Source organism: Laccaria bicolor, genomic scaffold (genome assembly GCF_000143565.1).
Source record: "Laccaria bicolor S238N-H82 LACBIscaffold_11 genomic scaffold, whole genome shotgun sequence".
NCBI classification, from domain to species: domain Eukaryota; kingdom Fungi; phylum Basidiomycota; class Agaricomycetes; order Agaricales; family Hydnangiaceae; genus Laccaria; species Laccaria bicolor.
Genome location: NW_001889882.1, coordinates 606,524 through 634,137, shown reverse-complemented (window position 1 = coordinate 634,137; position 27,614 = coordinate 606,524). Strand labels below are relative to the sequence as shown.

The 27,614-nt window shown below is 47.7% G+C and overlaps 10 protein-coding genes across 10 annotated transcripts; 4 read left to right on the top strand and 6 right to left on the bottom strand.

Moving 5' to 3' along the window:
* Positions 1-1,379: 1,379 nt before the first annotated feature.
* LACBIDRAFT_291144 (uncharacterized protein) lies at positions 1,380-11,929 on the bottom strand (the record flags this gene model as incomplete). Its single annotated transcript, XM_001880622.1, has 10 exons — positions 1,380-1,424; positions 10,273-10,389; positions 10,447-10,519; positions 10,578-10,697; positions 10,755-10,932; positions 10,982-11,035; positions 11,092-11,433; positions 11,484-11,705; positions 11,764-11,845; positions 11,921-11,929. The coding sequence occupies 10 exons, from the start codon at positions 11,927-11,929 to the stop codon at positions 1,380-1,382; spliced, it is 1,242 nt and encodes a 413-aa protein (XP_001880657.1).
* A 198-nt stretch (positions 11,930-12,127) lies between these two features.
* On the bottom strand, positions 12,128-12,854 carry LACBIDRAFT_326874 (uncharacterized protein; the record flags this gene model as incomplete). The annotated part of the gene is made up of 6 exons (XM_001880621.1): positions 12,128-12,178; positions 12,255-12,263; positions 12,290-12,376; positions 12,425-12,655; positions 12,685-12,746; positions 12,827-12,854. The coding sequence occupies 6 exons, from the start codon at positions 12,852-12,854 to the stop codon at positions 12,128-12,130; spliced, it is 468 nt and encodes a 155-aa protein (XP_001880656.1).
* A 4,094-nt stretch (positions 12,855-16,948) lies between these two features.
* On the bottom strand, positions 16,949-18,334 carry LACBIDRAFT_326872 (uncharacterized protein; the record flags this gene model as incomplete). The annotated part of the gene is made up of 6 exons (XM_001880620.1): positions 16,949-16,953; positions 17,152-17,171; positions 17,269-17,504; positions 17,574-17,847; positions 17,909-18,093; positions 18,293-18,334. The coding sequence occupies 6 exons, from the start codon at positions 18,332-18,334 to the stop codon at positions 16,949-16,951; spliced, it is 762 nt and encodes a 253-aa protein (XP_001880655.1).
* Positions 18,335-18,710: 376 nt separating this feature from the next.
* On the top strand, positions 18,711-19,393 carry LACBIDRAFT_326871 (uncharacterized protein; the record flags this gene model as incomplete). Its single annotated transcript, XM_001880859.1, has 5 exons — positions 18,711-18,745; positions 18,773-18,843; positions 18,949-18,978; positions 19,030-19,093; positions 19,288-19,393. 5 exons carry the CDS (start codon positions 18,711-18,713, stop codon positions 19,391-19,393), a joined length of 306 nt encoding a protein of 101 aa, XP_001880894.1.
* Positions 19,394-20,021: 628 nt separating this feature from the next.
* LACBIDRAFT_326870 (uncharacterized protein) lies at positions 20,022-20,671 on the bottom strand (the record flags this gene model as incomplete). The annotated part of the gene is made up of 3 exons (XM_001880619.1): positions 20,022-20,047; positions 20,201-20,399; positions 20,571-20,671. Coding segments are annotated over 3 exons (324 nt in total), but the record flags the coding sequence as incomplete, so codon positions are not given.
* A 165-nt stretch (positions 20,672-20,836) lies between these two features.
* Positions 20,837-21,849, bottom strand: LACBIDRAFT_184892 (uncharacterized protein; the record flags this gene model as incomplete). The annotated part of the gene is made up of 6 exons (XM_001880618.1): positions 20,837-21,122; positions 21,169-21,308; positions 21,355-21,436; positions 21,484-21,588; positions 21,639-21,721; positions 21,778-21,849. 6 exons carry the CDS (start codon positions 21,847-21,849, stop codon positions 20,978-20,980), a joined length of 627 nt encoding a protein of 208 aa, XP_001880653.1. The 3' UTR covers positions 20,837-20,977.
* Positions 21,850-23,312: 1,463 nt separating this feature from the next.
* On the top strand, positions 23,313-23,573 carry LACBIDRAFT_297079 (uncharacterized protein; the record flags this gene model as incomplete). The annotated part of the gene is made up of 1 exon (XM_001880858.1): positions 23,313-23,573. The coding sequence occupies one exon, from the start codon at positions 23,313-23,315 to the stop codon at positions 23,460-23,462; it is 150 nt and encodes a 49-aa protein (XP_001880893.1). The 3' UTR covers positions 23,463-23,573.
* A 48-nt stretch (positions 23,574-23,621) lies between these two features.
* LACBIDRAFT_192639 (uncharacterized protein) lies at positions 23,622-24,840 on the top strand. The gene is made up of 7 exons (XM_001880857.1): positions 23,622-23,765; positions 23,816-23,881; positions 23,936-24,060; positions 24,111-24,191; positions 24,240-24,284; positions 24,342-24,421; positions 24,473-24,840. The coding sequence occupies exons 1-7, from the start codon at positions 23,699-23,701 to the stop codon at positions 24,765-24,767; spliced, it is 759 nt and encodes a 252-aa protein (XP_001880892.1). The 5' UTR covers positions 23,622-23,698; the 3' UTR covers positions 24,768-24,840.
* Positions 24,841-24,933: 93 nt separating this feature from the next.
* On the top strand, positions 24,934-26,247 carry LACBIDRAFT_190576 (uncharacterized protein; the record flags this gene model as incomplete). Its single annotated transcript, XM_001880856.1, has 7 exons — positions 24,934-24,945; positions 25,002-25,047; positions 25,105-25,179; positions 25,229-25,310; positions 25,475-25,668; positions 25,720-25,838; positions 25,899-26,247. The coding sequence occupies 7 exons, from the start codon at positions 24,934-24,936 to the stop codon at positions 26,013-26,015; spliced, it is 645 nt and encodes a 214-aa protein (XP_001880891.1). The 3' UTR covers positions 26,016-26,247.
* A 66-nt stretch (positions 26,248-26,313) lies between these two features.
* Positions 26,314-27,214, bottom strand: LACBIDRAFT_190510 (uncharacterized protein; the record flags this gene model as incomplete). The annotated part of the gene is made up of 3 exons (XM_001880617.1): positions 26,314-26,633; positions 26,689-26,889; positions 26,951-27,214. 3 exons carry the CDS (start codon positions 27,212-27,214, stop codon positions 26,424-26,426), a joined length of 675 nt encoding a protein of 224 aa, XP_001880652.1. The 3' UTR covers positions 26,314-26,423.
* Between the last annotated feature and the right edge of the window lie 400 nt (positions 27,215-27,614).

Here is a 27,614-nt window from a genome sequence, read left to right as displayed (position 1 = left end):
TGTCCTCCAGGTAAATGGTTGTGTCTCCCATCAGAGAGAGCGCGCTCAAGGGAATTCGCGTGTCAAAGACGCGTCGTAGTCGTAGGGAAGAAAGGGAACTCCAATTGCTAAATAACTGAGCGACATAATACGTAAATATGTAAGTAGTCGCGAAATATTGGTCATGTGACAGCGTCAGTGTTGCGAAAGTATCGGACTTTACATTATTTAGTAGCTTCTGAAACCCCAACCGTTTTCAAACTGCCTCGCTCGCATTCCTCCCCGTCGCCTCCCTCGTCCAAACAAGCTTCAGGACGTGGAGAAAGGAGGTTTTTGCATAATGCGCAAAGGTTCCGACGAAGGCTGGGCTCAACCTCAACTCCCATCGCCACCAACGATTCGGTGAATGCTTCTGGCTTGGATTGGAGCACTAGCTATCAAGCGGGATCTTCAAGGTGCTCGAATTTTCCCCCCTCTTCGAATTTTGCGTTACGCTTACATCACATTTAGTGCTGGATCGAGGTGTAGTTCTGATGAGGAGACTGAAGATGAGACATTAAGCGAATTGCGTGGCAGGGCCTACACACAAACCCGCCGTTTACAGAATGCCGTCGACGCCACTAGCAAGAATACTTCCATCCTGGTTCGCGATACAAGCCAAGGAAGGTCGTCCGGCGATTCAGGAGGAAATAATGGCAGAAAGTTTACGCGTTCCCGCTCGCCTGCCACCATTCGTGCGACGAGCAACTTAAAGGTCTCTGCTAAGTCTCTTTGGCATATGTCGCCTTCCACGGCTCGTGCGCATCGTCTAGGAAGCGACCTTTTTACAGTCTTGCCGTCAACGCTCGAATTTCAGCTGCAGTTTCCGTTTATATCACGAGCTTGGGTATTTTCAGTCGATTGGCGCAAATTCGGAGAGTCTGCACTACTTTTTCTTTCTTTACTCTACGCGGCATCTGTACTGTCAGCAATTGAACCTCCAAAATCAGCCCTGTCTCAACCTGTCGATACCAATCTACAGGTGTTCGGTGAGAGACCTTCCTCCTTTCTCTCAGATCAGCGCCTGATTTACATCTTTCACCCTAGAGCTTCGCATCCTTGCCCTCTTTTCTTTTCTTTACTTTATTTGGACGCATGGCACATTTTTGGATTCTCGACCATCCGTGACCTCGGCACCCAGAGACGCAATATCATTATTGAATATATCTACAAATGGCCCTACTCGACCTGTATCTCCACGTATATTTGAAGCAAGGGATACCCGCCGCACTTCATCTTCCAAAGACGATTTCGGGTACATCTGGATGTCCGTCCCAAAAAATTATAGGCAAGTTCAACTTTTCCAGAAAGAGGATAAGGATCATTTATAATGAACAGAGAATCTCGCGACGATGGCATATTTACGGGTCTCCTGCTTGGTCCGTTAATCGCCTCCGGCCTTCTGTCTTTCACAATTCGGAAGGTGTCACATTACCCTACTTTGGAGGCCCTCCCAAAATGGTGGCTGATGGAGTCGCCCATTGTGCTCTCCAATTCTATACCGTCCCTCACGGCAAGCGAAGCTGTCCTCGTATCTCGCTACAATCTAGTGGATCTGAGCACTTTTTGCTCCACCATCTTACTGTTTCATGTTTGCGCTTCATGGTGGCTTGAAGGTTATTACAGCAAATCTGGGGGTAAACCTGAGGGCGAACGGGCTTCCGTTCCACGGAGTGAAGGGCGCAGAGCCCTGTATTATATCCTTTTCACCCTTACGGTCAGTGTTACCATGCTGGTGCTTCGGATAGTTCTGCAAAAATATGGAATAGGCCTGTGGAGTCGTCAGAAATTTTGTTTTTGTCTTGGGAGGTTATTGATCAATTTCTACAGACCTCAACTACTTTGAAACCGTCGTGGTTCCACTATTTTATCAGTTTGCGTTGTACGTCGCACTCCGCTTAGCTCACCAAGGATTCACAGTCGGTGAACTGGGTCTGGTCTGCTTTGGTGGTACTGCAGTTTTCCTTGAAATGCTCAACCTCACTATCGCCAGGGTATTGTAAAGTCACCTCCATCTGAATTTCATCGTTTTAATCCCTACAAATAAGATTTGGCCAGTCACGACGCCCTTCATAAAGACATACCGTTTGCCTACACCACTCCTCATACTCCAGGTGGCGCTGATCGCTGGATCGTTCTTGACTGGTTTCCTGCTTTCTCCGTTTCTAGTCCTTTCTAGGAACAATGCTCAGCGACCTGTCCATCGCCTTCGTTACCCAGCGGAAAAACAACGCAATCGTCGTTATTACGCGCTGGGTTTCTACGTTGGTACGGTGTTGATTGTGGGTGGTCTGATAGGCTTTTGGACGAGATGGTGTCTTGGTGGACGCGATCCTTGGCTATGGGTTATCTTTCTTTTGCTTGAAGGCAAAACCAAGTGGAGCCGACCTGCTTTGCTTTTCTACTGGGCACTGTTGGGATGTATAAGCGTGGCAGGTTGGAACCGACAGTTGGCGCGTTCTCGGCGGTTTAAATTGCGAAACCCTGCGAGCGAATCGAGCAATTCCTCAAATGCATTCGAATCAGCACCTCCCCCTCCGTCGGCCGAGTCCTCATCAACCTTTTCCCAACCCTCCCCGCCCCCGTCTGCCATTGCGAAGTCGTTTCCGAATCTGCCAACATCCTTTGCTAATTTGCCCAATCTGCCGAACGGGGCAAATGTTTCGAATGTGGCAACTGACCTTTTGGACGCTGCGGATAAGCATGTACCGACTCTGGGATTGAACGCAAGACGGAAATTCTTCCATGGTCTTGCCGTTGTAATGTTTGTTCCAGGAGTTGCTGTGGATGTTAGTATCCAAGTGTTACCCTCTTTGTGTTTCTCACATTCTAGTTACAGCCCGCATTTACGCACCTGTCCTTCAGCGCGGCCTTTGCGTTGTTCATTTTTACAGAATATGTCCGATACTTTGCGATTTATCCATTCGGGGCATCGGTTCATCTCTTCATGAACGAGTTCCTAGATCATAGGGATAGCGGTACAGCTATCCTCAGTCATTTCTACCTCTTGACGGGGTGTGCGGGGTGTTTATGGCTTGAAGGGTGCGTCCTTTCCCACCTTCCTCTGCAACCTGCGCTGAAATAACAAATTTTTCAGCCCCAGTCAGCTTCTTCAATTTATGGGCATATTGACCCTTGGAGTTGGAGATGCTGCCGTGAGTAGCAATCTTTCCATCTGCTACAGTGGGAATTCAAAATGGTTTTCTACAGGCATCTATAGTTGGAAGACGCGTTGGAGTCGTTCGATGGTCACCAACAACCACTAAAACTGTCGAAGGAAGCGTAGCATTTGTTATTTCTATCGCAGCATGTGCTTTCATACTTCGTGTTTGTGGGTACACGGAACGATTTTCGGTGGGAGTTGTTTGCTTTGTGTTCGATCCTTGTCTGATGTCTGGTCAGATAATATCATTTCTGATGAACGTCATGGCATCGGCAGTGTTGGAGGCGCTCTCTGATCAGAACGATAACTTAACCCTTCCCCTGTATCTTTGGAGTATGTTTGTACTTGGAGGAGTATAAATTTGGAATGCTGTAGTCTGTAGAGTATGCGGAGTTTGAAAGTAATGACGTCACGTTTCGGAGAAGGCCGATTGAGTGGAGCAGTTGCTAAACCTCGTAACGGTCACTATCACGGTGTATGCTGTATGTTCTCCTTTCCTATCACCAGAGAAGTCATTTGACGTTGCGGTTTAATTGCTTTTCCCTCACCGCTGACAGCGCCAGGCGTGTTTACTACTTACCGCCTCAGCGGCCCATGCTCTCCCTGATCAACCTTTTATAACCAGCTCTACTCTAAGGCGGTCCAACGTCATGTATGATCGTCCTGCTGTAGAAGAAACGGCAGCGGCGTCTTTACCGTCTCTGACTCTGAACGGCCTTCCGTCTCATCTAGCAGGCCATATTTCCAACCCACCGCGTCTCTGCAACCACGCAGTGCGAATGCGACCTCCCCGAAGATCAAATAGGCCATCGACAGCTCCTTCCAAGGAGGATGTTGTACTTCTTCCTTCCCTGTCACCGACACAATCCTTTACCTACAAGGATTCTGTTGCTTCTTCCTCGTTACAGACTGGAAGCAATTCTTATGCCACTGATACCCTCGCGCACTTACAAACAGTTAACGAAGATGATGTTGACGTCTGCAGCGGAAGCGCGAACTTAGGTATGCTGAGCTTCCACGTCAGTGAAACTGCCATCACTGATTCTTACACATGTTTTAGGTTATCTTCCTCCTGCGTTCAACGCCTCCTTGCATACCACGCCAAGTAACGAAGACGCCGTGACGATAACAAACAATTCAGATTGTGATTGGGCGACATTCATAACTGCTTATGCATCTGGACGATGGGATCCACACCGAACGCCTAACCCTCCTCAAACATGTCAACGCATCCACGCAGAATCATACCGATATTCAGACTCAGAACCACTAAAAATTGGTGTTACAAACTCCTCAAGCAACTTTGCACGGGTTAAATTCGCTCCTGGTAGTTCCGTTGAGGGAGCATTGCCAAATGGCAACTCAATGGAGAGTTTGCGTCCGGATCCAACTGATGAGCAATCCACACATTCAACCGTCTCTCCATCAACTTCTTCATTCATATCTGGATCGTCTCTTTCTCCATCTTCCGCATTGAAGTTTCATGGTTTACGGTCTGCAGTACCTCTTAATATTTCGGTTCCTATCCATCGGCTTCGAAATTCATTCTCTGCATCTGCCTCTACTTCTACCAACGGTGCACTCACGTCAGAATCAGGATCCCCCTCGTCTGCAACCGACGTCCAGGCCTCTGCCGCTACAATGCGCTGGGCAGCAGCACGCGTCGATATTTCGCCACTGGCACTTCCATCACCAGAACATGAGCTCACGGATCCCATGCGTGGCGTGACTGCCTCCATTCCTGGCTCTCACTCACAAGATGCATTCCATGATTTTAGATCCGAAACTAATCGAAGGTCACGTTTGACCAGCTTCTGGGAGGGCACGACAGACATTGAACCCACACGTTTGCCAACAATTGCCGGGAGCCCTTCGGAGCCCGCAACGAACACAGAAATCACCCCAACCTCAAATGGGTCGAAGCCAATCCTGGCACTTTCTGACTCTACAACTCATTTAGCTCTGTTGGGATCCATACCACCAGCATCGGCTCCCGCCTTGGATGGTCACCATGCTCGGACCACAGGGTCAACTGATTATTTTTGTGACACCTGTAGCGTTTCACCTGGGGAGACAGCCAAGGAGATAGTACCTCCCATTATTTTGCGAGAATCCAGTCCCATTCTCGAGGTAGGGACAATGTCTGTCCCTGCACTCCCGAGGAGGGTGTGTTTAACAAGGCAGACTTCATCGCCACTTCCCGTGACCTTGCCACACGAGTCGCTTTTTGCTGGAACCAACAGGGTGGCATCAGAAAATTTGAACGCTGTCAAAGCTGGTCGTGCAGCAAAAGAGGAGCAAATGTATACTGAGCTAGGCTACCTTGCCCCTCCAAATCCTCCCGATGAACTTGAGCGCCGACGGGCTTTATACAAGTGAGTCCTTTCAACGGCCATTTCTGCAACAAAAATCAAACTATTTCACGTGTTAGGTTTAATATCTGGAATACTGGATCTGATCTTAATTTTGATCGAATTGCACATCTCGCGAAGCTGGTTTTCAGCACAAGAGGTGTCGTCGTATCTTTGATTGACGGAAATGAGCAGTAAGCGTTTGCTCGCAGGCTTTCTCGAACCCCGCTAAAATTTACCTCAAGGTGGTTCAAGTCAGAATGTACTCTTAACGTTGTTCTGTTTTTTAGATCTGCGTCAATGTTGACTTGTGTCACTTTTTGCAGGGGGCATTAAAACGCCAAGTTGCGCAAGGGCACATTCGTTTTGTGGACACTCAATTTTACAGCGGTAATTATTTTCTTGGTTTCCGTTACTGACGCTGACGGTGCTCAGGGGAGACGAACCTATGGTAGTGCTCGACACCCATCTTGACTGGCGGTTTGCAAAAAATGTACGTTGAAGGCTCCTTGGATAGAGCAGCTAGTTGACTTATGATGAAAAGCCTCTAGTGGTCGGTACTCCAAACGTACGGTTTTATGCAGGAGCACCGTTGCGTACGCAGGATGGATACAATATTGGCACGTGCGTTGATGAAGGAGTTTTGGCTTTGTGCAAACAAGTGACAACGACGCCCTCAGCTTAGCCGTAATCGACGATACACCCCGTGATGATTTTTCTCCTCGACAGCGGCATACTCTGAAGGAATTTGCGGTCAGTTACTACTCCAGGGTAAATTCTTTATATTTAATGTTGTACAGGCAATTGCCATGCGTGAAATGGAACTATGGAGAGATAAGGTGAGTCAATACTGGTGGCCTTTCAAGACAGGACTGCAGATGTCTTTTGCAGATTCAACTGCGTATACGAGATCGAATTCAGAATTCAGTAAACGTTTTTTCTTCTGGTTTCTACACTGGCGTCACTGAACTCCCGCACATTTAGATGGAACAATTTAGCCGAGAATGTTTGGAGACTGACACTCAAATTCACGCCCATGGACGCGCAGATCTGATCGTCGGCTCTTCGATGGACAAGGTGTATGATCGTGCAGCAAAGCTTGTTCAGAGGACCCTTGACGTGGAAGGCGTCATAGTCATGGATATATCGCACTGTGAAGTCTTTGAATCTGTGAACGCGGAGGGCAGTGTCTCCGTTACTATGCATCATGGCGACCCCAATCTGGAAATGACTAGGCGGCATCTTTCAACCGAGGAGTACCATAAACTCAACTCATTCTTTGCAAAATATCCTGACGGGAAAATATCGGAAGGGATCATTCCCCCTAGCTTCCGCCCATTTCTACCCACGCACATTCAGTATGCTCTTAGTAAGTCGTCTATTGTTTTCTTTACAGGCGTGTTCCTGCTTGACATGCTTTTATAGCTGTCCCGATATTCAATATTGACAAAAGACCTTTTGCTTTGCTTTGTGCATACAACGCTAATGACCACTCAAAACGATTTGTAAGTGACACATGATGATACGGGTGATATTTTGACGAATCTATTACTTATAGTTGGAAGGCCACGAGCTGTCTTATTTGAGAGCAATCGGTAAGATGCTGCCACCTGTCAGAAGAAGCTGCTGACGATTTTTTAGGTGTTATTATCTTGTCAGCCGTTCTCAAGCGACGTATGATATTGGCAGATAAAGCCAAAAGTCTTTTCATATCCAAGTAACCATTCATTTCGTTTTTTTTCAAGCACATACCCTGATCATGATCTTAGCATTTCACATGAACTTCGCACACCGTTGCATGGGGTTAGTGGAAAAGCCAGATCATCAAATTTATCTCAACAATGTCGCAGATTCTGGCCGCCGCTGAGCTGCTCAGCGAAAGTCCGTTGAACCATTCGCAAATATCGTTTATTCAGACAGTCCAAGCCTGTGGAACCTCACTCGTGGAAACTGTAAATCATGTTCTCGACTTCACGAAACTCAGTGGCAACGCTAAAGCGGGTGGGGTCGAGAATGTCATCTTGCCAGCGCCGTTCGTTTCTCAGCTTACTCCTCCTATTGGCTATTGACAATTTCCAACACTCTCATTAGGGGTGACTTGATGCAATTGATCGAAGAAGCCGTCGATGGATGTTGGATTGGACATCGTGCTCGCACAGCCAGTACTGACGATTCAGGTATTGGAAGTGTGTATTCCCCTCCTCACGAAGAACACGGCTCCCCTGTAGCCACTCGGAGAAAATATGTTGAGACTGTTGTCGACATAGGACGTCGCCCACAGGTACGTCAGCTACACCCGATTCCCTTGCTAGTCTAACTTTTCGCGCAAGGGTTGGTTTCTCCAATACGAAAAGGGTGGTATTCGTCGTGTCTTGATGAACCTGTTCGGGAACAGTCTTAAATTCACATCTGTGAGTCTCATTGGACCTGCTCTGCCCCAAAGTCTAAGACAACGACAGGATGGCTACGTTCACGTAATGCTTCGCCAAATACCCTTAGGAGACAATGACCCCCCCAATAAAGTCAAAATAGAGCTTTCAGTCAACGATACGGGCAAGGTTTGTAGTGTCATCGCAATTCTCGTCATCTTCGCTAAAGTGTATTTGTTCATCAGGGAATTAGTCAGAATTTTTTGAAGGTCAGTGCCATAGTTCGATGTAACACTATACAACGCTCTATCCATTGTTATTTAGAACCAACTTTTCCATCCATTCTCACAAGAAAATCCTCTACAAACAGGCACTGGCTTGGGCCTTGCCATTGTCAGCAGCATCGTAACGTCTGAGAATGTCGGGGGTAAAGTTGACGTTTGGAGTGAAGAAGGTGCAGGGACAGAAATCAAAGTCACCTTTTTAGCTGGGTGCTTCGAGGGAGATAATAACCGCACGACACCTGAGATGGAGCCCTTTAATGTGGATGGCACTCCACTCCCGACGGTGTCTCTTATTGGCTTTGGCGGCACACACAAAGGCACTCGGCTTTTGAATAATGTTATCCGCACCTATTTGACAACATGGTGGGGATTCCAGATCCACCCTGGTCCGGAGTACGGGGACATCGTCATCCTCAACGAAGATCCCGCACTTGTTGTCGCAGCAACGGGAAGACGGGATACCTCGCGCCCGTTCGTCATTCTCTCGGCTGCACGAGGTAGCCCGGCAATTATGGCCATTGCCAGTGAGCATGAGCGCATAGGGGGATTCTGCCGAATTTTGTACAAGCCTGGTGGTCCCTCTCGTCTCCGCACCGTTCTCAAACTGTGCAATCATGCCCTCAAGATTGGAACATCCCGTGTTCCATCACCTACACCCAACGATGATTCTATCCATCCGGTCTTATCAGAGGAACGAATAGGCTCCGGAAGTAATGTTCTACGACGGAACTCGGAAGAAAGCCATAGTTTCTTTCGCGCGACTGGCGCTCGAAGGCCCGCCATGACGCCTCGTTCATCGACCGCACATCCTGTCCCTGTCGCAGGGCGAATTTCGCCTACGTTGCGACCTAGTGAGGCAGTTGATCTAGATAACACTGACACTACGGTTACAGTGGGTTCTGGTGGTACTCTGCTCAAATCCTCGATAGGATCAATGGACAAGTCCCCTCATCGCTCCAGGGTTTTAGTCGTTGAGGACAATAGCATACTTCGTAATCTTTTGTAAGCTCACCCTCATGCTCTAATGGTAGTTTCTGACACCTTATAGGATAAAATGGCTTTCTACTAAAGTAAGCGATCACGATCTGTACCATCTCACCTGTATTCTGAATGATCGACAGGGCTACGACTTCCGCGACGCAGTCGATGGTCGAGATGGCGTCTCTGTGTACGAAACGGAGGGCCCTTTTGAGTACGTCCCTCTTGTTAGTTTTCTATTGACATGGCGTTGAAGAACGAAAATCAGCGTGGTGCTCCTGGATCTTTCGATGCCAGTACTTGACGGTTCGTATTGCGCCGGTTGTTTATACATTACATATCTAAAGAACAAACAGGGGTCTCTGCGACAGCCGAAATCCGTCGGATAGAAAAATCGCATCCTGACGATTCACGCATAACTCGCATTCTTGCTTTGACTGGGATGTCTTCTTTGGAGGATAAACGACGTGCTTTCGAAGCCGGGGTTGATGGCTAGTATGTCGTGGGTTGCATTCTATCATTCGTCACAACTCACTTACTGTTAGCCTTATTAAACCTGTGGCGTTCAAGACCCTTGAAGAAATGTTTCGCAGGCTGGGTATCTCATGACAATGACTGCCATCGTCTCCGTTACTTTTTTTTTTCGGGAGGTTTGCCACAGCAGCACTCCTCCACCCACGGGATCGATGGCGAATTTTTCCAGTATCTTTGTACGCATTGTTTCATACCGGACAATTTTTAGAAAGTATAAGCCCTGTAAAATTAATAAGAGGTCCCTCATCTTCGTCAACATCTGATATTTATGTACTTTGTTTGGAATTCCATGCAATTCTGAATACGGAAGCTAGTAAACCTTCTTGCAGATATAGATAATTGTTCCGTGGTAAGTACTTAGGTCTTGACCGTTAGCCCCTGCTGAAAAGCGGGAACGTTTGTGAACGGCACCCTTTTGTGCTATACAAATACAAATTTCATAAATTCGTCCACTTCATCCAAAATTTGATGGTCGCGGTCAGAAGTGCTTAATCATCTCCCTCGCTAGATGCACGGCCATGAGCCTGGTCTCTGTGCTTCCTCAATAGACGATCAAGCGCCTCCTTCTGTCCAACAGCAAGCTCGCCAGACTGAATACCAGAATGGTAGATGCGCAAAAGCGAATCTACGTCATCCATTGATTGGGTACGGACGTCCGCGAGTTCCTTGATCTTGGCAGTAGCATCCTTCACCTGATAACCAACATCCGAAATCAATCATGGGACCTCATAGTGTAGAACAATCCAAACCTCTTCATCGGTGAGGGTGAGACCCAGTTGTTCGACGCGTGATTTGACGGCGTTCCATCCAGTAAGGCGATGGCTGATAAATAAAACATTACAATGACGTTTATTTTTGGTATGCAGGAGAGCGGACTGACCCGATGGAGACGTAGCGGGTCAGACCGAAATCCTCCGGCTTGAGGATCTCATATGTACTCGGGTTGTTCAAGATAGCCTTCGCATGAATACCGGCCTTGTGCGTGAAAGCACAATAACCACTTTACATGTCATTCGTGTCAGAATAGGGAGGATGGTATGCCAACATTGAGACGTACGTGATAGGGTTCATGAATGGTACATTCACCTCGACAGCCTCAGCGACCAAATTTTCAATCTCACGAAGCATGGGCAGGTTGTACTTGGATTTGACGTATTCGGGGTTTGCAGCGTAGAGACATGCAACGAGACCTCCAAGAGGTGTGATGCCGACGCGCTCACCGATACCAAGAACAGCTTGAACGAAAGGTCAATTAGTGCCTTATTGGTATAAAATTCAACTTACAAGTGTCAATGTGTGTGGCGCCAGCCTCAAGCGCGGTGTACGCATTGGCGATGGCTGAGGGGGCAAGCTGGTGAGTTGATGGACAAGACGCAAGAGGAGTCTGAACTGACCCATGCCGGTATCGTTGTGCAGATGCACCTCAATGTCACACCCGACAACACCGCGAAGGGTCCTCACTAGGTCATATACTTGCCTTGGGTTTGCGCAGCCAACAGTGTCAGCAATGCCTACTCTGTTAACGCCGATCTTATCAACGGTTTGATAGATTGACAAGAGATCAACAAGGTCGGAGCGGAACGAGTCCTCCGATGAAAAGCGAACTTCGATGTTCTTAGACTTCACGAACTCGATGACTTCAATGGCGGTTTTGGTGATGTACGCCATGTCCTTCCCGTGTGAGAATTCACGCAGGAATGAGGACGTGCCGATGACAACGTCGACACCGTCGACGCCTGCATGAGCAGTTAATTTCGCTGGAAATTCAATGTCGAATGGATAATACCTGTCTCAACGGCAATACGAGCGTCATCCATATGGCATCGGATATGGGTGAGGATCTTCGCCTTCAAGCCGAGCTTGCAAATGGCTTCGCAGTCGGCACGAGACTGCTCCGAGGCTACGGGGGATGTGAGCTCGATGTACTCCACACCGAACGCATCGAGCGCCTTGGCAATGGCGATTTTAGTCTTGGTGTCGAAAAAAGCGTTGGCGAATTGTTCACCCTCTGCGAAAGATGAGGAAATCAGCGATAAGTATTCAAACAATGAAAATATAAAATCGACCTCTCAGTGTGCTTTCGATGATGTTGAAATTTGAGATATTTGAAAGGAAATCCGCTGCCCGAGGGGCATATGGATTCCGGCGCTGTTGCTCAATATGGGCAGTGCTGGAGCGCGATGTGCCTCGTTTGCCATTGGGGTTACCGTTGGTCAAGGGTACTTGGACCATTTCACTTTGTTCAGTGGGCAAAACGTCGGCAGTTTCGTGAGGACACATTGTTGGATGGTGGTTGGAGGTAGATTTCGTTAAATTTTTGAAAAGTGAGTCAGTCAAGATCTGATGTAGATCGGAATAAAATTCGGCCGATGTAAATCATGCACAACCAATCATTCAACTGAGGTTACAACTTGTTCCTAAGTGCGATACTTAGGCGTCATGTACTGGGCAACCCTCCTCACCGACGTGACCGACACCAAACTACATGACCCTTCGTTCGCACCGCGTTTCAGCGTGGACACCCTCGCAATTAAGGTCACAATATGCCATTGCACACCGCCGACACCTATAACGACCCCAGTATCCACATACTGAGCATATCATACGCGGAGGATAGGCTGAAGGGGGAGCACACGCTCTCAAGTATGTAGGAACACTTGACGGGGAGCTTGTGATATTCTACGTAAAGTCAGCAGAATAGCAACATTGTTGGGCTGGAGCACACACAGATTCCTCAAGCAGTGTTGCAAAATTCTTCCGGTATAGAAGTGCTGTCCGCACATTCATTGTGGATTTTTTCTTCTTTGCAGCAGCGGATGTGCCAGGAATGTTGAGGTTTCGTTTATCAGATATGGTCTGTCTTGCGCGACCTTTCGAGTAACCACCCCCTTCAGTGTCTTCGACTGAAGCTAACAGGGTAGGCTCTGCATAATTCGACCTCTTCATTTGCATAAACAGCTTTTCTACAACCGGTCAGTGGCGCATACCTCAAGTTCATCAAGGTGACGTCGAGTTCGTTTCGCGATGACCTCCGGAGCGAGGGCTTGAGCTGTTGTGGTATTCGCCTGACGTGCAACTAACTATAAGACATAAACGCGTTGAGGTGATTTTGAACGAATGAATACCTACGTTGCTCTCTACCTCTTTTCGGCGCCATTGTTGGACGCGTCGCAACGAGGTGATGGTCACTGTTTCAAAGTCATTGGCGCTGTTTATTTAGTTTCGGCCGATTGGAGAGACGCTTGAGCACGCCATCACTAGCACCACTATTAGTATTGACACTGACAATTACGACCGTGGAACTAAAACTTTCAACACAATCGTCTAACGACGCTCAGTACCTCGACCAAGTTGTCCAACAACTTTTTACTTGAACCAACCTTGACCCACCTCATTTGAAGACCCAAGTTTGGTAATCCACCAAGATGGCCCCTACCATCAATCTGGCCAAGAATGCGGTTCATGACCTGCCAACTCCAGAACCCGAGTCTCCCTTCAGATCGAGGAAACCTTACAGGTTCTCAACTTTATGCGCAACTATCGACAATCCAGACATGAAGGATCAGTATGGCAGTAGTTCTGTTCCCATTTACCAGTCCTCCACCTTCAAAGGTGTCGGAAATCAGTTCGATTATTCAAGGAGCGGAAATCCGACAAGAAGCCACCTGGGTGCGTGGTAAATCGTATTTATTCTTTGACCTGACGAATAAATCATCTCCGCAGAACATCACATCGCTAAAATATCGTCGGCTGCCCATGCCTTTGCCGTGTCATCAGGAATGGCCGCGCTTGATGTCATTTTGCGACTTCTCAAGCCAGGGGACGAGATCATTGCCGGAGACGATTTGTATGGAGGAACCAATCGACTTCTCACTTACATTCGTACCCATGTCGGGGTTACGGTGCATCACGTTGACACCACCAACCCCACATCTCTGCACGCCTTCATTCACCCTACAAAAACCGCCATGGTCTTGCTTGAGTCGCCAACCAACCCGTTGCTCAAAATTGCCGATCTAGCAACAATCAGCAGAGATGTCAAGGAGCGCGCACCTGGTGCCATCATCGTGGTAGATAATACGATGATGAGTCCCTATTTACAGCGGCCGCTTGAGCATGGAGCAGATGTGGTTTATGACAGCGCGACCAAGTACCTGAGCGGTCACCATGATCTCATGTCAGGCGTGGTCACCTGCAACCGAGACGATCTAGCTAAACAAATAGCATTTACGATAAACGCTGTGGGCAACGCGCTGACGCCTATAGATTCCTTCCTATTGCTTCGGGGAATCAAAACGCTCGCTTTGCGGATGGACCGGCAACAAGCGACTGCTCAACTCGTCGCCGAGTACCTACACGACCTTGGGTTCCACGTAAATTACCCGGGTCTTGACAGTCATCCGGGAAGGGATATTCACACCAGGATTGCTGATGGAAACGGAGCAGTACTTAGTTTCGAGACCGGGAACAAAGAGCTGAGTGAAAAGATTGTTGGTGGTACTCGACTTTGGGGCATCAGCGTCAGTTTTGGTTGCGTCAACAGTCTCATCAGCATGCCCTGTGTAATGTCGTCAGTGCCAGTCTTTCATCTGTATTACGATCTTCGTTAACGGCCATTTTCTAATCTAGCCACGCTTCGATTGACGCCGCAACAAGGGCTGCTCGTGGCTTGCCCGAGGACCTCATTCGTCTATGCGTTGGTATAGAAGACTCTCATGATCTCATAGACGATCTTGAAAACTCACTCCTGGAAGCGGGTGCTATCGAGCTCAACGCCGCACAAAACAAATATGTCCGGATTCCTGACCCCAACTCTCTGACTCAGACAGCGCATAGGCTGGACGAGGACAAAAGCAAGGACCAAACGGAATGGTTTGTGAGTGCTCCAGGAAAAGTCATCCTGTTTGGTGAGCATGCAGTTGTACACGGCGTGGTAAGCCCCTTCTTTCGATCCAGGTACCATTAGAGTTCCATCATACCCTTCCTTGCAATTAAGGGGTAGACTACCAGTTTTTATTCTCCTTGCTCGGAATCTCATTTACCGGCAATTCAAGTCGCTGCGAATGTCACTCACATTCCTTTTACACAGACTGCGATTGCTGCATCAGTTGATCTCCGGTGTTATGGACTCGCCACTCCTCGGAATGATGGAAAACTCTCAGTTCATTTCACTGACATCGACAACTTCTATCATGAATGGGATATCGATAGCTTACCATGGGAGGCTGTGACTCCAATAGCGCTGGGTGAAGAACCTCCGGAGGTCCTCGACGAAAAGTTGGTTGACGCCCTCAACAAAGGACCATTGGGACATCTTGATGACACTCAAAGCGCCTCCCGCGGAGCTGGTCTTGCATTCCTCTATCTCTACATGACCTTGTCCGATGTCCAAGATCAGTATGTTCCATGATCATCCCGCGGTGAGATGTAGATTGCTAATTGGTTCCTTTATGATTAGTCCGGCCTTCAACTTTACGGCTCGATCAACGCTCCCGGTAGGAGCTGGTTTAGGCTCCTCTGCATCCTTCTCGACATGTGCAGCGACGGCATCACTCTTGGTACATCGCCGGATTAGTCTCCCAGCTCCTCCTGCGCCTTCCTCCTCTAATCACATTCACATCTCACATGAGGGTCGACGTGCGATTACACTCACCATAGCGGCAGAGGTGAATAAATGGGCGTTCGTGGCCGAAAAAATCTTGCATGGCAACCCCAGTGGGGTGGACAACAGCGTTGCAGTTTATGGTGGAGCCCTGGCCTACACTCGTGCTGGATTCAGTAGGAAGAGCGGCATGGAAGCAATTCAGGGGTAACTCCCGGTCATCTACTTTGGTCAGACAGAGTCTCTAAAGTTAAACCACCCTCAGATTCAAATCTCTCGGGTTCTTGTTGACTAATTCGAAAGTTCCTCGAGACACTAAGAAGCTTGTTGCCGGCGTTGGCGAGAAAAAGGCGAACGTGAGTTTGAATCCTAATCATGTTTGGTTCCCGTTTGAGGAGTCGCATTTCAGGAACCTGACCTGGTCAATGGCATTCTTGACGCAATTCAAAGTATCAGTGATGAAGCCAGGAGGGCTTTGGCGGATATGGAGCTTCCGCGTGATTCATTGTTATCCGCTTTGTCAGTGAGTGAGGAACCGTTGCCTCATTTTCGAGTGCGTTAAATAAGGCTTAATCACTAGGCGTTGATCAAAGAAAACCATGAGCATCTTATAACACTAGGGGTATCCCATCCGGCTCTGGAAACCATTCGTGCCACAACTGCGAATCCCTACCGGTTAAGTACCAAGTTGACGGGTGCAGGAGGAGGAGGTTGTGCTGTTACCCTAATTCCGGATGGTAATGAGCTCCCATTTATTCTCAATTCAGGAAAGCAGCTGAACCGAGTTTAGATTTTGAGGCTGAGGCATTGCAGGATCTCATCAAAGATTTGATCCGCGAAAACTTCCAGCCGTATCTCACATCTGTGGGTGGAAGTGGTCTCGGAATCCTGTCTCCGTACGCAGAACATCGGAATCCTGAACTTGATATGCATCGCCCGAGGAACGATGTTGGTCAAGTGACACCGCCAGAGACGCCAATTCCACAGGGACAATCTCAAGTCGAGATCGTGGATGGGCTTGCGAAGAAGGGGATCGATCTTGAACCGTTACGTCCCACCTTTGAGGCAACTGGGACGACCGAGTTAACTGGCTGGGCATCCGAACTTGGTCGCTGGTTGTACGTTTAAACTCCGTGTGCCTGATGTTAGGTCAATACAGCAGTCCACTTGAAGCCAACATACCCGGGCTCCTGGAATCTGATCTAATGGAGGGACGGAAGAACGCTGTATCTGTATCTGTAATATGCACGCTGTTCCGCTTACATGTGTCCCCTTCTTGACGTAGTTTGTATATCTGTAAAAAAATATTCTTTACTCTAGATTAAGAGGATTAGTGGCCAAGTGACGACGGCGAATTTAGATACATACCTGGAAGCCTGAGGTTCTTGCGGATGAAGAGTGATAAGCAAGCAGCACGTTAGCACACGTGTTGGGGTAGGAACTTGTTTGTGCTTTTTCAAGAAAAGGTATCGAACTCGAATTGTATGTGCATCGACTACAAGACGAAGGCCTCACAGTACAATTGCCGCTGACCAAACAAAATAACAAGAAAAGTTCAATGATACATATTCTATGACGTCATGATCGCTTGTGATCGATCGGCTGATTAGGGATCTACAACCTCAACTTTGGTTTTGGAATTGATTTATTCAAGCTGTAATAATCCACACACTTTTGCTACGATACTAGAATACAGAAAAGAGAAAACGATAAAGCCCTATTGGTCAATAAATCGAATATGTAGGTTGATAATGTTACTATAAGTTTTCAAGTGAAATTTCCCAACCACTGTTCACTCCCCATCTGACTCGGAATCCACATCGTCAGGAATTTCTCGTGGGCGAAGACATACCACACGAGTCATTTTTATTTCTGCATGCTTGGCACCAAAGTAGCGCACAGTCTTAAAGCTCCACCTATACGACTGTCCGATCAGCGACGTTGTTGAAATCAGGAATACTGCACGTACTCTAGGTTTCCTATCATCCAATATCCAAGCGCTTCAATGTATCGAGTTGGACCTGATCCCAGTGATGGTGAGAGTCGGGCTTTCGCCGTCAAATATCTTTCAACAAGACTGCTGCAATAAGCTCCGATGTAATCCGATGCCTGCTGGAGAGTCAAATTTTTCTCGTTCATGAGGACGGTGACTATATTGTTTCCAGTATGGCCTTTTGATTGTTCCATGTCATAAGAGTAAACGTCCTAGAATCCAGAAATTAGAAATTTTCAGAAAAAACAAGCAATTGATAACTTTACATTCGCCCAACACACAAAATCGCAGGCGGCCCAGTAAGCGTCATTAAACGCGGAGTCTTCATATACACCATCGTCTAGATCGATTCCGAGGATGTACTCTGCCAAAGCAAAACAAAGGAGGACGGCACTGTTGTTTCGTCGATGAGGTATGAAAGACTCGAGGTCGAGGACGTCGCCTCGTTCACGAAGCTCAGCCTCGCGTGCGACGCACTGGGTGTACTGTTCACAAAGGTCACTGAATCTTCGCGCGTTTTTTGGTCCAGCCAGCCGCAAAAAACGTTTTGCAAATCTGCCAAAAAGAGCTATCATTAATCGCCTGCCAGCGGAAAGAGAGCGCCAATGTAACGTACTCTTTAGTTATTTTCGCGAGGACGGAGCCATCATCCCAATCTGGGTCTTGCATGGCCTGTACGAAGATTCGGCCGGTCGCGCGAGCGTCTTTGCCGTTCTGGTCGTCACTAACCTCGTCGAGAACAAAAAGGAGATTGACCTTGCTATTCGAGTTAACTTCATATGAATTTTGAGTAGAAGCAACCTACAAAATCGCATGTTGTGCGGAATTGCTCATAGCCAGCGTAGGCATACACGTGCGAACAAAGAAGTTCGTTCGCTCCCTGCACGAAAAATGCCCGCTTTCTATCGGTGAAGATGTCATAACTGTTGATCCAAGCCCTGGATTCTGCTGCTGCTTCCAGGTAGAAAGGATTCGTCGCGTCTTGCAAGGGACAACATACAAACAGGTCGGGAATAACAAACTGGCGTGTCGATGGAAGCATGATGTGCAGGAATTTTGGGATAGGAAAGAGGCTGAGAGATGGTGTTGCTCTAAGAGCTTGTGGTAGCTTGACGGAGACTTGATCTACCTTTATACAAAACGTAGTGTGCCTTTGTGCCTTAGAAGGCCTCTGAGTGGATTGTCCCCTCTAAGCATGCGAATGAGAAGATCCACGAGGAGTCCCGATCTCATCTCTAGAGGCACAGGACTGAGTTGCCTAGATCTGCAGATTTATTGGAGAAACCAGAACGAGAATTTTCATTTCCGCAGGAATAGCACTTCATGTTAGGAACCTGGTACCGATCCTTCCCATGGGTCGAACAGGTAGTCGGTAGGCCATCTGCAATAGTTCAAATGGGGAAGGGGATAGTTAAAGAATGGCGGAGTCAAGAGAGTATAGAAGTAAAGCAACGTAAGTCGCACGATGTAAGTCTTGCAGAATATCTCCGGCCTGTAACCGGAGGCTCCGAGCGTGTTGGTCGTTGATTCGTCAGGGCTCATTCGTCCTTGGTGAGTATTTGCCTTCCTAAAAAGTTAACATGTCGTCAAAATTAGTCAGATATTTGATTTTGAGAAGTTCTGCCCGACGAGTTTTGTGAGAGAATTTTTGGGCAGTGGCCCGTGAACCCACCTCGTCTCGCGAAAGTGAGTTGAGGCGTATGCGCCTCACCAGACTGGTCTGATGGGCAGATGCAGGGTGTTGCTTGCCGAATGAATCGCGGCAAATTAAATTTTGGCCGTCCGAGGCTTGCCACGCAAGGTCAGTAATCCTCCAAGACCGCAAATTTTCCAGCTTCTGACGTTGCGTGCTGTTCCTCTTTATTGGGGGATTTCCCGGGGCGAGCAGCGCCGCAGATCGTTGATCTTGCATTGCTGAAACAAAATTCTGGCAAGATGGTTTAGCTGAGCGGGGTGCACATGCCATACTTTACTGAACCTGTTCAAATGCTCCAGGCCTGACCCAACAAAGAGAGATCTTGATGAACAGTTCTCCGCGGTCACCATCGGCTGCAAGAAAACTTTCCTGTTCCAGCTGGATGATTCGGAGGTTAAGAATTAGTAATAAACACGAGCTGTCTCCTTCGTGTACGTGACTAGACTTTGAGATGGAAAATGTGGTTCAATGTAAATTGGAGAACCTGCCGATATGATAGGTAGTTGTTCGATGGTAACCAAAATTTTGCCTTGCATTGCGGCCTCTTTGTATCTGAAAATTTAAAGCGAAGTCATCGTACTCCGCGACAATCGTGTACCACGAGGAAAAACCTAGAGGAGGCGAACGAAATCACTCCCTTGAGGCAATTCGGGGGATGACAGACTTACATATCTTAGAGTCGAGCGCCTTGAACAAGCTGGTCCTGGTCCATCCCAATCAGCACGAAAACGATCAACAGCTGTAAATATATTTGCAAAAAGTGAGTGAGATATTCAGACGTAGGCCTCGACCCGAGGGAATCCAAACGGCATGGTCATCGCAATACCCAACGTTGTCAATGAAAACTTGAGCAACCTGATTGACAGTTATTCGGAGGCGAGTATGAGAAAATGTCGAAACTCCTCGGATACAGCGTATGTGAACGGTAACGATTGCGTTTCTTACCAGACCAAGACAAGCATGTTCGAACCCTGTCAAAGAGAGGATTAAGCAGTTTTTCTTCTTGTTTTATTTCAATGTTACCAAATATCTGTCAAATGCAGATGGTGAAATACTGCCCTGTCCATAATATCGTCAATTAGCCTCAAAGAATGACGCTATACGACATGAATATGCTTCATTGGCGTCTGATTCGGAAACACAGTCAGCCGCGGGCTCGAAGATGACGTTCCTGATGACGAGACTCATGTGTGGGGGCAAGATATTACGTACACACATTGAAATATTCCGAGAGTTGTACTTTTTCCCGGCGAAGGCTCTTCCGACGACCTTTCCACGAAGAACGTTGAGCGACGGACCGATAGGAGGCGGTCTGGAGCATGAGGACGAAGGTTGACGGGAATGTGCGGATATCTAACCAGAAAGTCACAATACTGATACCATGACTCTTGCTAGGTGCCTCGAGGTTGCTCTGTGCGGGAGATTTCAAATCCCAGAATTCGGGGTTCAGTATGAAAGATCGTTAGAGTAAGTGCCCTTGCGGTGATTGAATGGAAAAGCCTAAAGCATGCCGGTGATTGAACCGGCCTGCGTTTATTAGGAGACATAGATTTTAAGTTGACACGTTTACGCTTTGACACACCTTATCTCCTGAACACTTCGGCTTTTGTCCAAAAAGTTTCTGAGGCCGCGTGACTGGTCTTATTCTCGGCGTGTCTTTGGATCGACCTAACGACGAGATATCTGAGAAGAAAGAGACAATCAGAGTTATGGTGCGCGCACGCCCATAGGAAACAAGTGGAGTGAGTATGGGGATTTGTAGCCGTGGAACCCTCGGGCAGCTTCAGTCAATCAAAGGAAACAGGCCTTGGCCCTAAGGACAAGAATGCCGAGGCAACGTTGCGCATACAGACATTAATGCTTGCATACAATTGGAAATCATTTAGACATTACACAAAGCGCGCGAAAAGCAAAAACGAGGGAGAAAAGGCGCCCCTCTCACTGTGGTGCAAAGATGAAGTATGAGCTCCCAAACAACGATATGAGGCGCTAGAAGCATATTCGGTAGCTGGCATACCGCCCGCTTGTTTCACTAGGTCTAGTGATTTTGACGACTTGTCCTCGACGAAGCCCATAGTATCGTGCGACTGGATCCGCTAGTTGAATCCGGGGTAATTGGGTTTCTTTCAGTCGGCTGATAGTGGGTAAGTCACTATTTTTGAACGAAACGCGTGGCGCACTATTTTTCGAGTAGGGTTTTCTTCTCGTCTGGGCTCAAAACATCATGCCGCGGAACCAACGTGTGGTGGACGATGTTGACTAATAGATCAGCCTCCGAAAACTCCTCTAGTCGGTATTGTTGTGCCATTGCAACGATCACCTAGTAGATACATAAGCGACGGCGTCATACGAGCCGGGCGGTTTACCTTGCGCGCTGAAGGAGTCATATTGCCTGGAAAGACAATGATACCCCGCTGTATTGACTTTTCTTCAAGGATCCCAAGAAGTCTGCTAATGTCAGAATACTCGCAGCGCGAAGAACGCATTCAACTTACTTTCTCATCGTCTTAACACCCACACTTTTCTCCTCCGAAAAAAATACGAATATCTGATCTGTTGAATTTGTGCGAGAGGTGGTATAAAAGTTCAGCTGGTTACGGCTGTAGTAAAAAGGTTTATTTAGAGGAAATCAAGAGCCCAGACGACTCACTCAACGACGCCACTGTTGTTGGCATACAACGAGCGAAAGCGTTGCAGGTCCATGTGGATTTCATCGTCTGAGACCAGAAAGCCCTGAGCAAACAGACAGGTGAGAGACAAATCTTGGACGTTCCCCAATCATTGCTGACTCTGTCCTTCACGAGTTCGTGGATCGTTCTGTTCACTTTCCATAGTTTTGCGGTTTCGTCAACGTCGCTCATCTTGTATAAAAGGTTTTGAAACTCCGATACGTCCCAGTCCAACGTTGAAGCAATTCCAAAAATACTCTAAGTACTATGGCACCGCAAGCTAGCACAAGCAACGGCAGCTCGCCAGCGACGTTGTTACTTACGAATTCGTTAATGGTGTGCGGATATTATACGCTCTGCATCGTATTGTTTTTGATCTGGTGTTCAGACGAAATTCAAGCCAGCCAAAATCTTCAAGACAGTCGTTGACCCAGCTGCGCCAGGAAGCAGCTTACAGCGACCACAAAGTGCTGGCCCTCGACACATCACCGGAATTTCATTCGACGATAGAGGAGATCACTTGATTACCGCTGCAGAGGATGAGACCTTTCGTCTGTACAGTTGCAAAACAGCCAAGTACGTTCCCCCTTGGTTTTTTATGGTTAACTTTCCTGAACAAGGAGCTCAGGCCGCCGAAGATTTTGTATTCGAAGAAGTATGGCGTAGACCTCCCTCGTTTTACTCACAAAAGCAGTGCCATCATCCACGCTTCTACCAAGGAAGACGACACAATACGCTACCATTCATTGCACGACAACAAATACCTCCAATATTTCAAAGGTCACAAGGGAAAAGTTATATCACTAGAAGTCTCTCCTGTAGATGATGGCTTCATGTCGAGTTCGATGGATAAGACTGTGCGTCTTTGGGATCTACGAGCGCCGACATGTCGAGGGCTCTTGACTCTCCCCTCATTCCCAATTATTGCATATGATTCGACTGGAGTCGTTTTTGCCGTTGCCGTCAATCATTATTCCCGAATATTGTTATACGATCAGGCCAATTACGACAAAGCTCCATTCCTCACAATCACCCTTCAAGACCCTACTCTGGCTCAGATCAGCTACCCCCCTCGACCAATCTACATGACATCAATGTCTTTTTCTTCGAACGGAAAATATCTTCTAGTGGGATGTTCAGGGGACGCTCACTATATTCTGGATGCATTCGAAGGGCATCTACTAGCTAAATTGGAAGGTCACACTGGGTTGGAACGAAGGAACACCAGCGCACCTCCCAGCATCGAACCTGCAAAGGGAAGCAGCGGAGAGGAAGTTTCCTGGACACCTGACAGCAAGTATATCGTTGGTGGAAGCCTGGACGGGAGAGTTTTTGTCTGGGACCTCCAGAACCTTCCCAGTCGAACGGGAGACGTAGATCTCAACTTGCATCCACTGCGGATCCAGCCATTTGTTGCTCTCGACGGTCACCCTGGGCCTTCGAGATGCGTCAAATTCAATCCTCGATACGCCATGATGTGCACAGGAGGCGCTGAATTGGTTTGTGATATATCTGATGTCTTTTTATACTTGATAGTAACACACTGCATTTTTTTAGGCCTTTTGGCTTCCTGACTCTACAGGAGACGCGGACGAAATTGCGAAAGATCTTTTGAAGAAGAAAGGACCCGCATCATAGAAGAAAGTGAAAATTTCATGAGAAGTTGCGAATTCAAAGGAGGCTCTGCCGGGTTTTACACGACTACTGACATCTCCATGTTGGAGCGTCAGGGGAATTACAGGGCGTTGGTCCGTGTGCCCACTTGGTGCCCACCCCCTCCTACCAACAATATGTGCTCTTATTGACGCTCGTTTTTTTTTTGGCGCTGCAACGAGAGGCTGATGTGTCTTTCAATGGTCAATGTACTACATACAAAAGCGACCCAGTAGCAGTATTTTTGAAATGAAATACATAGCACGTGACGGCGTTTTTGAGGACGTGGCACTGGCAGTTCCAACTTGATCACTCCAGAATATATCACTGTCAGTCGCCCCTCCTTCCTGGAGACATTGCCTCCACTCATCGACGTAATTCGGTCAAAATGCGTTTTGTCTCCTACCTCAGCGCCGCCTTTTCTATCGCAGCGCTCTTTGCAACCGTCTCGGCCGGTTCGTGTCCTACTTTTTCGGTTTAGTTTCGAAGTTTTGACTCGGAATAGCGGCGGACGCAAGTGAACCGGAGGTCGTTGCTACAGCAGCCTTTCCGGAAACGAATATTTTCAACCGTATGTGACCACCGAATCTTCTTGCCCTCCGATTTTGACACAGGAGTCTTGCAGATGTTGTGAACGGAGAGAAAAACACAATAACGTTGACGGTCGAGAACAAGTCGGCACGCAACATCACCCTTCTGAATATTGCTGGATCTTTGAGCCTGCCCGATACTGGCGTCGTGATCAAGAACGTGAGGTGGTCGTCTGCTGTCATTGGCGTAAGGCTAACTTGGCCCCCCAGCTTACCTCGCTTAAATATGGCGTCCCTCTCATCTCGTCGGTTAAGGTTCAATTGCCGTACACCTTCTACAGCGAGTTTAAGGCAAATATCATCTTCCAGTGACCTTCGTCATACTTATCATACCCTTAGCCTGGTGACCATCGCCTCAACATTTGGTTGGAGCACTCAGCGGAAGTAAGCCTTGGTTGATACTTCACATTGATCGTCCATCTACTAATCTTAATGGGGTAGAATGTGGTATACAAGGTCGAAGCGTATGATTCTGTCATCACCGTCGTGGAGCCCGAACTCTCCATTTTCGATCTGAAATTGTGCGTAAGAAGTTGCAGCGTATCCATGTCAATCTCATAGTATTCTACTAGACTCTCGACCTACGCAATCGTGGCCGGTCTTCTTGGATCCTTGGTTTACTTCGCGTTCCTGTCGTTCTTCCCGCAAACCAAGAAAACGCGCAAGGCGACGGTCCCTACGGTCAGCGCACCAGTGACAGTGACTGCAACAGGGGCAGGAGGTTATCAAGAGGAATGGATTCCTGAGCACCATCTCAGGAAGTCCAAGTCCAAAAAGACAGGGATTGCAAGTGGAACGAGTGGTGATGAGCTCAGTGGCGGCGAGACGAGCGGAACAGAAGGTAAGAAACGCAAGGGCAAGAAATAAGCGGTAGTACAACTATTACTACTTTGAATAGCACAAAGTAGCCGATCACAATTGTTATTTGTGCATATTTGTTACATCAGCTGTCATCGCCCGTTGTGCTCTCAGAACCATTCTTAACCCCCTTCTCCTTCACTTTCTTGGTCCATCCCGCTCACTCATCATTGACATGGCTGGCAGAGTAAGTCTACGTTGTGCCTCTCGCCGTGTTCCTCGCGCTCATCTTAGTAGGCACAGGCACAGTTTCTGAGGGAGTACAAGCTAGTTGTTGTTGGGGGAGGAGGTTAGTCTACATTCAAGCAGAAATCTATGCGAATATGCTCACTCGGTTCTCTGCTAGGTGTCGGGAAGTCAGCTTTGACTATCCAATTTATTCAAGCCCACTTTGTAGATGAGTACGACCCCACGATTGAGGGTGAGACCATCCCGAAATGTGCCCTTCAAACACTTACCCCGCCGCATAGACTCGTACCGAAAGCAATGCGTCATCGACGAAGAAGTTGCCCTGCTTGACGTTCTGGACACCGCTGGTCAGGAAGAATATGGGTACGTGTCTACAGTCTTGTTCGCAGCTTTCTGTAAATTCTTTGACGTATCTTCATCCCATTCATCGTGTTTCGCAATGCAATTGCTAATTCACAAATAACGGACCCTTTTTATCATTCAACAATTTTTGGAACACTTCACTCACCATCTTAATTGTCCCACAGCGCCATGCGGGAGCAATACATGAGAACCGGCGAGGGGTTCCTTCTCGTGTACTCCATCACCTCCCGCAACTCGTTTGAGGAAATTAGCACCTTCCATCAACAAATTCTCCGAGTGAAGGACCAAGATTCGTTCCCTGTCATCGTCGTCGCGAATAAATGCGATTTGGAGTATGAACGACAGGTTGGCATGAATGGTCTGTTGTTTTCTTCGTATCCCGTTCCACAGATGCTCAAGTGATTCGCAGAGGGTCGTGATCTGGCGAAGCACTTTGGGTGCAAATTTATCGAGACATCGGCCAAGCAACGGATCAATGTCGACGAGGCTTTCAGTAACCTCGTTCGGGAAATTCGCAAGTATAACAAGGTGTGTACTTTCTCCACCTCATTTCTCTTTTATCTAATTCGATCTCGTCTCTTTTCATAGGAGCAGCAAACAGGTCGTCCCGCAATTGCTGGTAACGGCAGTGGATCGACAGGAGGATACCCAAAAGAGAATGAAGAAGGGTCTCCTGGTTGCTGCGCGGGCTGCGTCGTTCTCTAATCCTTTCGCAATTCTCTACTCTCCTATTTTTTTTTGTCACCGCATCCTGTTATAAACCCACCCTATGCTGTATCTCTCCTTCATCTTTTATTTCTTATTTCTCAGTTACTTGGAACGGTTCAAAGGAAAACACTCACTGTTGGGGGGAATTTCGCAAGTTGTGTATGTACATAAGTAGATCAGGTTACAATCCATTCGTTTGACAATTCATTCACAATTCTTTCTTGCATTGAAACAAAGCGTCACAGGAAAGTTGCAGGAAAGTATTACAACATTCATTTGCACAGTAATTATAATTCGGGTGAGGTATGCGTATCATTCCAACGGGGATGGTCAGTGTTTTATCACACATGCGATGTTCGAACTACGATTCTAATTTTTCCGATCCCTCGTCTGGACAATTTGAATTCAGGGAGAATGCGGGGAAACACTTGTCGCTCCAAGGTCCTCTTCATTTACCGCACGTATTGTGTCAATCCCCAGCTCAAATTTGCCCGTAACAGCACTGTTACCGCCCAATAACGATATACCCACACTTCGAATTTTTTCCCGATACATTTTAATTTGATTTTCGGACATCTCGCCCGAGTTGGTGCGTACAAAGTTGTCAAACGGTATCTGGAGAAAAGACTCAGCAGCGGTCATAGTCAGCGATTTTAATCATAGGTCTCACAAAGATATCTTCCCATGTGTTGTCACGCCTTCGGAAAAAGAGTCTATGCTGCCATAGGTCGGTGGAAATAGGGCCGTCAGTTTGGAGGTTCACATAGTACGAATTATGTGTTCGCGGATCCCCAGCTACGCGCAAACGCAAAGCAAGAAAGTGGTGGTTTGATACGTCTTCCATCATGTTTCCAAAGATGGTCGGTCTGTTCTGCAATAAGCCAAAAGCTCTTCATTGAACTCGCTTGCACTCGCAGATAGTTTTAACACACCATATTGCGAAACCCAGCATACCCACCTCTGATCTTCTTCTCCATCCCGGGCTTCACGTCTAGCCGCATCTCTCCCCAAAACACGCCAGTCGCAGCCTTTCCAATGCTGCTGTTGTGTTGTGGGTTCTCGTCCAAGTCGAGATGCACTGTTGAGTTGCCGCCAATGTCCGCGTCACATCCCGTCGCGTACTGTCGAATATCTTCTTTGGTGTTAAATGAGAACAATATCCTGGGGTCACGAGGAGGCGCTTCCGCGCCTTTCATGAGCAGCACTAAACGAATGCTCAATTGATGGTATTATGTGTTTCGAGGTCTCCAGCATACTTTTTGAGAGGCCATCGCGCACAGTTTGAGCAGACCGGTTAACATAATTCGACCAGTGCGACGCCATGATGATTGATAGTGGCAACGAGCGAGTAAGGACCAAGTAAGGACCACAAATTACAATCGTGACGTTGGGGAATTCATACGAATGTTTGGTCGTGCTTGGAATGGGATCTCATACACGACATGATCATGAACGAAAGGTGCTAATCCTACATGCGACACGTTGTACGTATCCTGGAGTCCGGGGTGTAGAACTAAACGAAAATAAATTATTAAAAAGCCAGGAGTAAATGCGAATCAACGCGTTAAATTTGGCTGGCAAGCTAGTATCAGAAGA

Excerpts from the sequence above, each read along its gene's own strand:
- LACBIDRAFT_192639 (XM_001880857.1), top strand. The coding sequence starts at position 23,699 with ATGCGTTTTGTCTCCTACCTCAGCGCCGCCTTTTCTATCGCAGCGCTC. Across the intron at positions 23,882-23,935 it reads GGAAACGAATATTTTCAACC|ATGTTGTGAACGGAGAGAAA; the intron begins GTATGTGACCAC and ends GGAGTCTTGCAG. Across the intron at positions 24,285-24,341 it reads GGTTGGAGCACTCAGCGGAA|AATGTGGTATACAAGGTCGA; the intron begins GTAAGCCTTGGT and ends TTAATGGGGTAG.